A 10,174-nucleotide genomic window follows, 5' to 3' on the forward strand; every position below is an offset into this window, starting at 1 on the left:
ACTCACAGACACCTGCCCTCCGTACTAGACAGCGCACAATTCTAGGACTCACAGACACCTGCCCTTGGTCCTGGACCTCCCAGCAGAAACAGGCAGCCCATGTGCCCATTTCCCCAGAGCTGCGGACGGTGGAGGTGAAATCATGTGTTCAGAGTGGACAAGGGTGAGCTCTGCATCCACATCCCACGACTCCTGGTCAGCCTCCCTCCAGACCTGACATCCACATCCATTCCCAAAGAAGGCCTGCTGAGAGGCAGCAGGAGAGGGCTGATGCACGCAGGCTGAGACATGGCACCGGCACGTTTCCCAGGTCTGCAGAAGCCCCGGCCTGAGCAACACCTGACCCCAGGTCCCCACCTGACCTGGGGTTCAGTCCACACACAACGGCCATTTCTGGCTGAACAGAGAAAAGACACATGGAACAGAGTCTTTGAGCAGGAAAATGAGTCCACTGACACTACCCCATTGTCTAGTCCTGAGCTGGATGTGCACAGGTGGGAATGGGAGAAAGGGAAGGTTTGCTAGCTCCAGGGGTGGTGGTCTGGCTTCTCCTCACAGGATTTGGAAGTACTGGGTTAGAACTCAGGCCTTTGCTCATTGGGCCATCGTGCCGTGACTGGGCCATGCCTCTCATTTTGCTGTCAGCTGTTATTCGGGCAGAGCCTTGGTGGTGACTGAGGCTGGGCTCGGAGCTCAAACACTGTGTCCATAGCTCTGATGTAGCTGGGGGGCCCAGCGGGCTTCAGACGTCACACCTAGCTCCTTGACTGATATTCAGCCTGGCTAGTATTTTCACTGGCTGGATTCAAACTACAATCCTCTCAGCCCCACTTCCCACACAGCCTGGATTGCAGGGAGTACCCCGTGCATAGCCATGTCCCTCACGTTTTCAACAGAATTTCAGGGCCTCCTCAGCAGGTAATCCCAGACTGTCTCCCCAGGTCTGATGGGAAAGTGATCGTCAGGTCCCCTGGCCTTCCTCAGGTCCTGGGGACCACGGCTGGGTCGTTGCCATTTCCAGGGCGATGCATTGGTCTCACTGATGTGGGAATATGCTTTATCGTTTTAAGATCATAACAACATGATCACATTGTGAACTCAGAGATGCCACGGAGTGGCAGCCTCCCATATCTAGAGGGGATCCCTGGCAGTCGGCTGGACAGAGGGCAGCCAGATGGTGACAACAGCCCTGGGCTGCACGTTGTGTTCTGGATGGACTCAGAGCTTGGGTGTGCTGGGCGTCCTTGCGGGTCCCGTGCATCCATGCGGCAGGCTTGTGTCAGGGCTCACACCCGGTCTCCTCAGTGTGTCCTACACAGTAGTGCAAGGCTGTGTCCTCCGTGGTCACAGAGCTCAGCTACAGGGAACACTGCTCCTTGGAGGTGGGCACTGGCATGGTGACTCTGCTCTGGAGGCATGGGCTGTATGCGGTGCTCCCACATTTGTAGATGTGTCCAGTCCACTCCAGCGTTTTCCCTGAGGCCTGTTGTGTCCAGCTCCACAGTCACCATGCTGACGGAGTCACCAGAGACTGCACAGGAGAGGGACGGCATCTGCACGGGCCTCAGCAGGCCAGGGCCTGTCTCCTGCAGCTGCGCCTGGGACAGCCCAGCTGTGGCCAGAGGAGCAGCTGCGTCTCGGCCCAGACGCCGCATCCCATGCTCCTGCCCAGTCCCAAGTCACCACCATTGTGAGCTGCCAGCAGGAGCACAAAGACCACACCTGCTTCACGTTCACAAGGTCACAGCTGTCACGCGCAGACAGCATTTCTAAAGTGCGGAAGAGCCTGAATTTAAGCGAGGGTGTGACTTCTCCTGGTGTGTATGTGGGAATTTGCATGTGGGGGCATCCTGCTTGTGGCTGCATACGAGGGGCAGCGTCCCTGTCACCTGTCCCCTGAGAAGAGGTGACCACGGGTCTGTAGTCACCTCAGCCCTGTGACTGCAGCCTCACCTCCCTGGTCCTTGCAATTACCAAGAGGCATTCATGCTGAAACACCTGATTTTTCATCTAGATATGTAATATGTGAATGCAAACAGTGTCTTTCTTTATCACACAAACAAATACACACCTACACATACCTGTACACACACCTCACAGGTACATACATGCCCACAATACACAATCACACATATATACATAAACACACATATACGTACATACACAAAACCTTGGAACTTTGATCAGGAAGTAGATCCAATGAGTGTCAGTGGTGGGAAAGAGAAAGAACAAGCATGCAGAAGCAGGAGAATCGTTGTGGACCAAGTGTTATGGGATTGCAGGGCTTGTCCTGGTCTTCAGAGGTGTACTGAACTGGGAGAGAGATTGGTAGAAGTGACCACTCATGAGAAGAGCCTGCAGGATTGCATGAGGACACACGGTGGTAACTTGGGTAGTAAAGTTCGCCAGAATACATTCTAAGAATGATGGCATTCTAACTGTTGGACATCAGTCTTATTTTTCCTAAGAAAGAATTCCACCTGGTCCCACACAACCCATTCACTTTGGAGAATTGGGAGTTCAAGTGACAGGAAATCATGGAGGTTCTCAAGTGCAGCAAGTTTCCATGACCATCATTTTCACCGATTTTCCTAATGTAACAGAGCACAGCACCATGACGGGACTGTGAGATGGCGGTACATGGCTGTTGGTCCATTCATGACCTGGGTAAGTCACAGGAGTGTGTGTGGTCTTGGTACACCCATGTAACTCCATTTACTGCAATTCATTTGTGACCCCAGATAAGGTCACCGGGACTGTAGGAGGACATGGTACATCCATGTATGTCCATGTACTCTACTCCATGTATGACCCCACAGCAGGCTTTAGGTTCTGGGGAAGTCTGTGCATGGGTACACCTGGGAACCTGTGTAATTCTCTGATCTAGCCTCTGCATTTTGTCATGAACACCACCTGGTCTGTACATTCTGCTAAATAAAAATGGCACCGATTTTGTGGGTATTTCACAAGAATTAGATTTAATGTGTGATCAATGTTCCATATTGTAACAGAATAGGTTTTCTACAAGCAGAAATATTACAATGAGGATGAACCTGAAGTTAAACAAATATGGTTTATGAATTATTTTGGTTCTGCAATTGCATAGAGGTTGTTCCTTTTATGTGAATGTGTAAGGAAGAAAAGTGGTCCTGTGTGACGTGAATGTGTAAGGGAAGAAAAGAGGTCCATTGTGAAGTGAACGTGTAAGTGGAAGGGAAGAGATCTGATGTGAAGTGAATGTGTAAGAGGAAGGTAAGACGTCCCATGTGAAATGAATGTGTAAGGGAAGAGAAGACGTCCGTGTGAAGAGAACATGTAAGAGGAGGGGAAGAGGTCCTGGGTGAATATTCCCTGTGGAGTAGGTGTTTGATGAGCCTGTAGTCCCTTGTCTGGTTTACCAGTTCATAGGACACAAATAAGAGGAAACAGACTTTCAGGTTCTAGATGTATTCCCAGATGATGGACAGTGCAGGATATATAAAAACTCCTCCCCTCATATTTCAGTGAAAAGAGGGTCGATAAATCTCTGTGTTGTGTACATAGATGTGCATTGCAAATTTGCATATGAACATGTACATATAGACAGAAACTACATGAAAGCAAATTAGATTTGTATATGTATATAAATGTGTGAAGTTATACATAGAGTACACATTAGAGCAACATATACACACATATATATAACACACATGGAATAAACTTGTTCTACACACAAATACATGCGTGCATATCTACACAGCGTTATATACCTATGTATATCTAGAACAAAAAATGATCATCTTGATGCAGAAAAAGCTTTTGACAAACTCCAGCATCCTTTTATGCTAAAAGCTCTGTAGACAGGGGATCAGTTGACTGGAAAACGTGTTCACATGACTATTAGCTGGGAGTGTTTGCCCTGGCTTTATTCACTGGGAACCCCTTGCTGTCTGTGTTTTCTGAGAATGGTGATGGTGGAACCTTTCCCACATTCAGCATGGGCTCAGGTCTGCAGCCTTCTCCTCACAGCCCCAGGCAGCTGCCTTGCCTCAGGTTTCTGACACACTCAGGATGTGGGTGTGCACACTGTGCCTCGTACAGTCGTACATGGTCGAGTCCTCAGCTGTCAGCCTGCTCAGCTCCATGGAGGCTGTGCTGGAGGAGGTGTCTGCAGTCAGGGAGACCTTGCCCTGGACCTTCTGAGCATATTTGGTCTCACCATCTTCAGGGTCAATCCTTCCAATCCATTCAAGCCCCTGTCCTGACTACTGCCTCACTCAGTGCATATAATAGCTGGTGAAGGTATATCCAGAGGCCTTGCAGGCTAGCCTGACCAAGTCTCCAGGTCTCCACACTTCAGCCCCAGGCTGCTCCAGCTGGACCTGGGAGTGAACACCTGCAGAGGAGAGGGTAGGTGTGAACTCTCTGGTGAGGCTCTGGTCCTTTGGGGCTGGTCCTGGGCAGCACTCACCTGTAGCTGTGGCCACCCAGAAGAGGAAGCTCCAGTTCAGGTGCATAGTGGGCTCTGAGCTCTGGGTGTCACAGGAGAGGCGACAGCAGGCTGCTCTGGGAAGGAGCCTGTCTATATTGTCCACCGCAGGTGCTGCTTGTTTGCATATTCATGAAGCAGGTGCTTGTTAGCTCAAGACGTGACCTGGGTTTAGAGGGAGAGGGAGGGAGGCGGCCCTCTGATATGTGGGGCTGTGTGTGACCTCACTGAACTTGGAACCCTGGGAACCATGGTGGATGGACTCAGGTCTGCACAGCTTCGCTCAGGTATCTGTGCTGTCAATATGGTCACATCTCATTCCCATTTGCACAAACAGAATTCTGTGCAGTGCTCACAGACAGTCAGTGTTGATCACAGGTCCTTGAGTTCCTGTTGTTCCTGGTTGACCAGCTCAGTAAGCTGACCCCTCTCTGAGGAGTCCCATGTGTACCATGCAGGATTGGGTGTCCCTGGTCCCTGTGTTTGTTGGGGCTCCATCCAGGCTGCTAATGGAGGGCTCTACTCGGGGAAGGAGGCTGGGCCTCACCTGTGCAGGGGCTCCATTGCAGGACTGCCTCATGTTCAGTTCCAGACTCCACCACAGAACAAGTGCAGGATATCAGCTCTTGGCCAGGACACAGGTCAGCACCCTGTCCAGGACCCCATGAGCAAGGCTAAGACTGTCCTGTCCATCGGGGTGTCCAGTGTCTGAAGAGAGCTGGGCATGGCAGCAAGGCCAACAGCCTCCACTCAGAGTACAGTCTTTGCTGTACAGCCCCCAGAACCCCTCAGGAGGGAGAATGAATTCACCTGTGAAGGACCACAGAGGGGTATGGAGACTGCCTCTTCCAGCCGGTGATGGAAGTGTGTGTGTGTGCACTGTGAATATATACATGTGTGTACACTGTGAATATATACATGTGTGTACACTGAATATATATGTGTGTACATTGTGAGTATATATATATGTATGTGTATACTGTGAATATGTATGTGTGTACACTGTCAATATGTGTGTGTACATTGTGAATATATGTATGTACACTGTGAATATATATATATGTGTGTCCACTGAGTATATATATATATATGTGTGTGTATACTGTGGATATATGTGTGTACACTGTGAATATATGTGTACACTGTGGATATATGTGTGTACACTGTGAATATATGTGTACACTGTGAGTATATGTGTGTACACTGTGAATATATGTGTGTACACTGTGAATATATGTGTGTACACTGTGAATATATATGTGTGTGCGCACTGTGAATAAATCTGTGTACACTGTGAATATATGTGTGTGTGCCCTGTGAATATATATGTGTGCGCACTGTGAATGTATACGTGTGTACACTGTGAATATATATATGTGTGTGTACACTGTGAATATATGTGTGTACACTGTGAATATATGTGTGTACACTGAATATATATATGTGTGCACACTGTGAATATATATGTGTGTGCACACTGTGAATATATATGTGTGCACAGTGTAAATATATGTGTGTACACTGTGAATATATATGTGTGTACACTGTGAATATATGTGTGTGCACACTGTGAATATATGTATCTATGCTTCCTTCCCCTTCTATCCCGGTGGTACACGTGTAACCTGAATCAGAATTATCTGGATCCCACATGACACAGAGCCCGTGTGCATGTCTAGGCACTGTGTATAAACACAGTGGACGGACACACGCCCGTCGAGGTGCACGGTGCGCAGCCCTCTGGAACGCGCGCTCTCGTCTGTGTGAGTGCGCACACCGCTGTGACACCTCCCGTGTCACACCGACGGAAGCCTGTTCTCACCGTCCGGGTCCTTCAAGCCCTGGCGGCCCCGTGGCGGCCCGGGCCTCCCCATCCCGCTCCGCTGGGCTCGGACCGGGCCTTCTGGCTGCAGGGCAGGCTGCTGCGCTGGGCCTCGGCCGCCTCCGCTCCGCCCTGGCCCTGGGCCGCGGGGCCTTGTGGCTGCGCCCGGCCCCAGACCGCTGATGTGGTCCGCAGAGGCCGACACGGGCCCGCAGCGCCGGCAGGGCCCGCAGCGCGGAGGCCGAGCCTGGGCCAGGCGTCTCCCCGCGGCGCGGCCTCCTGTGCGGACGCCGCGGTCCCTCCATGACGGCCCACGCCGGAGAACGCGGCCCCGGACTCACCGCGCAGTGCGCCTGCGCCGACTCCTGTGCACACGCAGCCCGCACATCCACGGCCCCGTCACGCAGAGCAGCCCTCACTCCGTGAGCCCCGCGCAGCTCCCGCCTTCTCTGTGCCGGCCACCGCGGAGAAGGAAGGCAGCGGCTCTCCTGCCGGCTGCCATGGGACCCGCGTCCCGCACCTCGTCGCCTCCCGACCGCCAGGAACTCCTCAGCGCGAACTGCTCCGCTGGCCTGGCTCATCAGACGCCAATGCGCATGTGCGTGCAGATCCCGCTCTGCTTGGCAGGGCTAACCGCAGCCAGGGGAGGGGCTCTGGCTCGGGGTCCAGTGCGCCTGCGCGTGCTCGGCTTCGTGCGCCACACACAGCAGCCATGGCGATGGCTCTGACTCGGGGTCCATGGTGAGCTCGGCGGCTGCACGCTCAGAGGAGCTCAGGACGCAGCACTACCAGGTGGGTCAGGTTTCAGAGCGGCTCACAGGCTGTCCAGACGGCGGCCGGGCTGGGCTCTGCGCAGACGGCCTAGTGTCCTCGACCTCGACGGACACAGAGGACACCGGCCTCCGTTGAGTCTGCGCAGAGCCGACATCGTGGTAAGACCTAGCGCGGGTCAGTGTGCGCATGCGCAGGAGTCCTGCGTGGGACCAGTGCGCAGGCGCGCACCCGCCCACACCACGTGACAGGGTCCGGAGTGGCCTGGCCGGAGCCGCAGCGCCGCGAGGCCTGGAGACGCGGCCCAGGGAGGCGGACAGACGCCCGCCGCGGGCTCGGAGCGGTGACCACACAACACAGCCATCTTCCACACCCCGCAACCCGAGGTGCGGCTCCGCAAAGACAGACGGACAGACAGCGCGCTTGCCTCCATCGCCCGTCCGCCGTCCTCCCCGTCCTTCCCATGCACGGCCGCGTCCTGTGACCAGCAGGAGGACGCGCCGGCCATGCTCGCCGCCAGGGGCCGCCCACCGCCTCCAGACGACCAGCCACAGGGACCACGGGAAGACGCGCAGCCCAGTGCGGCTGCGCACTCCTGAAGGGAGGGGAGCGCGGGTGAGTGACGTCAGCCTGGACCTGCTGCGCGCGCACGGGGCCCACCCGGGTCTGTGAGCGCGGCCTGGGCGGGAGGACGGAGGCCGGTCCTGTCAGCGCGGGCTCCGGAGTCTGCGGTCACCGCTCCCACAGCCGGGCCCAGTCTGTGCTCAGCAGGAAGCCCGGAGTCTCTGTGCTGAGCCTGCGGGAGAGCACGCACCCGGAGCCCTGAGCCCTCCAGACCCGCCCTGGCCTGTGCGGAGCCAGCTCTGCTTGAGCCGGAGCCTGGGCCTCGCTGCTCTGTCAGGCCCTGCCTGGCGTTCAGATGGAAGGAGCCCAGCCTCTGTGTCCGTGCAGCAGCGCAGGGCAGACACCAGCTGGGGTCCTGGAGCCCTGGGAGGGTGGAGGCCAGACCCCAGGGCCGCCTCCTCACCACACCTGCAGCTGACGCGGCTCAGCGCCTGCTGGCCTAGGCTGCTGCACCTGTGTGTCTGGGCCCCACTGGCTCCTCTCACTGTGCCCTGCACAGTGATACAGGGCCGTGTCCTCGGTTCTCAGGCTGCTCATTTGCAGGTACAGCGTGCTTTGACTATTGTCTCTGGAGAGGGTGAACCGGCCCTTCACAGAGTCTGGGTACCGTGTGCTACCACCCCCTGGATCCATTCGTGCAACCCACTCCAGTCCCTTCCCTGGAGCCTGGCGACTCCAGCCCATACAGTAAGTACAGAAGGTGAATTCGGAGGCTGCACAGGAGAGTCTCAAGGACCCCCCAGGCTGCACCAAGATTCCCTCAGACTCTACCAGCTGCACCTCACACTGCACACCTGCAAACACAGAGAATCCTGGTCAGCAGTGGTCACACACATCCACTGTTCCTCCCACTCATGTTCATTTGCACACTCAGTATCCCTTGCTCCTCATACATCACCTTTCAACAGAGCAACTAGGAGAAACCAGCACAGCCCCAGCTCCATGGTGCTGGTCTGTGCTCAGTCACTGGTGGAATCAGCTCACAGAGCTCAGGTCAAGGATGGGCTGGTTTTCATGGGCAGAGGGACGTCCTATTTGCATGTCCTCTGCTATAAAGCAGTTCTGGGGGGAAGTCTAGAGATTGGGCTCCCAGAGCAGAGGTGACTGTGCTGGAGGAGTTTGGTGACAATGGTCACCTTCGAGACATCATGACACACTGACCCCGTGCTGTGGTTCACACTGTACCTGCAGCTCCTTGGGAGCCTGAGGCAGAGTGTGAGAACAGTTAGAGCTGTCTGGGGTGCAGAGGGACACACATGTCCTCTCTCTCTGCCTTTGTGCCTGGTGATCATTCTGTCAGCATTGCTGATCACACACAAAACACAAAGTACAACACGCCTGTGACCTCCTAGTGCACATGCAAGAGTGTAAAACAATAGTGAATGTGTTTCCACACTGGCAGCATCTCCCATGGTATGAGCTCCATGCCGGGTCTGGGCCTGCACAGCCAAGGAGGGCCCACAGTTCCCTGCTGTGTTCCAGGAGAATGGTGCTCATCTGTGAGCTCACAGAGCCTCCTTCCTGAGTGAAGATCAGGTGGGGCTTTGCTGCACTTTACTTCATCTGACCACAAACCAAGAGAGCCAGGATTTAGGCATATGCTTGACAGTGCACTATGGTGTTGTCATAGTCTAGCTTTCTTGTTTGTTTATCCTGTTTATGTGCATTTACTTGTAACAACATCATGTGTGTTGTTAATGTCAATAATAATAATCTCAATAATTCACAATCCATAAAAATGTGCTCATAGGTAAATGGGTATTTGGTAATTATGGACAAATGCCTTGACTTCTTCAAATTGTTTTATCAACCCTTTGACAGTTTCCTTGCATCTGTCTTTCAAGTCACTGGTTACAGTGATTCCTAGTGCTGGACAAGATGGTGAGTTGAAGGTGAACAACACTTTTGTCCAACAACAAGAATCCACTGACACAAAGCTGAGCAGATTCTGAGGAAGAGAGGAAAGGAGAAGCAACAGGGAGTTCCTGGGGACCCAGGACATGGCAGAGTAGCAGTCAGGGTGGAGAAACTGTGGCACTGAGCTCTGACCTGTGTGCAGCTCTCCTGCTGGGGAAGAGAGCTGAGCCCTCAGCAGGTAACAGCAGGTGTGCTCACAGAGGGACTGGCATCTCTGCCATGGGACACACGGCTGAGGACCTCGCTGTCACCTCAGGGACTTGGAGGTAGAGACAGATCTGCTGTGAGAAGCTGACCTCAAGGCCTGGACTCCAGCCAGTGTGTTGATCTGTGTCCCTCAGGCCTAGGAATTGTCCTGTGGAGAGGACATCTGTGGAACATTAGAGATGTGGTGGTATACAGAGCAGGTTGCCATAGACCTTGTGTTTACATATGTTATGAGAAGATTGAGAAGGAAGGTCAAATTGCTGGCAGGAAGCGCGCACAGCTGAAGTGATGGGACGCCAGGCAGAAGGCAGAAGGCTGGAGGCCTGGTGGGCAGCTCCCCTGGAGACTGTGCCTCTCAGACCTGC

At 54.0% G+C, this 10,174-nt stretch overlaps 1 gene segment (V, D, J or C); it reads right to left on the minus strand.

The window, feature by feature from the left end:
- Positions 1-7,996: 7,996 nt before the first annotated feature.
- Positions 7,997-8,650, minus strand: LOC106001552. The segment is given in 2 exon segments: positions 7,997-8,479; positions 8,584-8,650. Coding segments are annotated over 2 exon segments (441 nt in total).
- Positions 8,651-10,174: the final 1,524 nt, after the last annotated feature.

This window comes from Dipodomys ordii, unplaced genomic scaffold, assembly GCF_000151885.1.
Source record: "Dipodomys ordii isolate 6190 unplaced genomic scaffold, Dord_2.0 Scaffold314, whole genome shotgun sequence".
NCBI lineage: Eukaryota > Metazoa > Chordata > Mammalia > Rodentia > Heteromyidae > Dipodomys > Dipodomys ordii.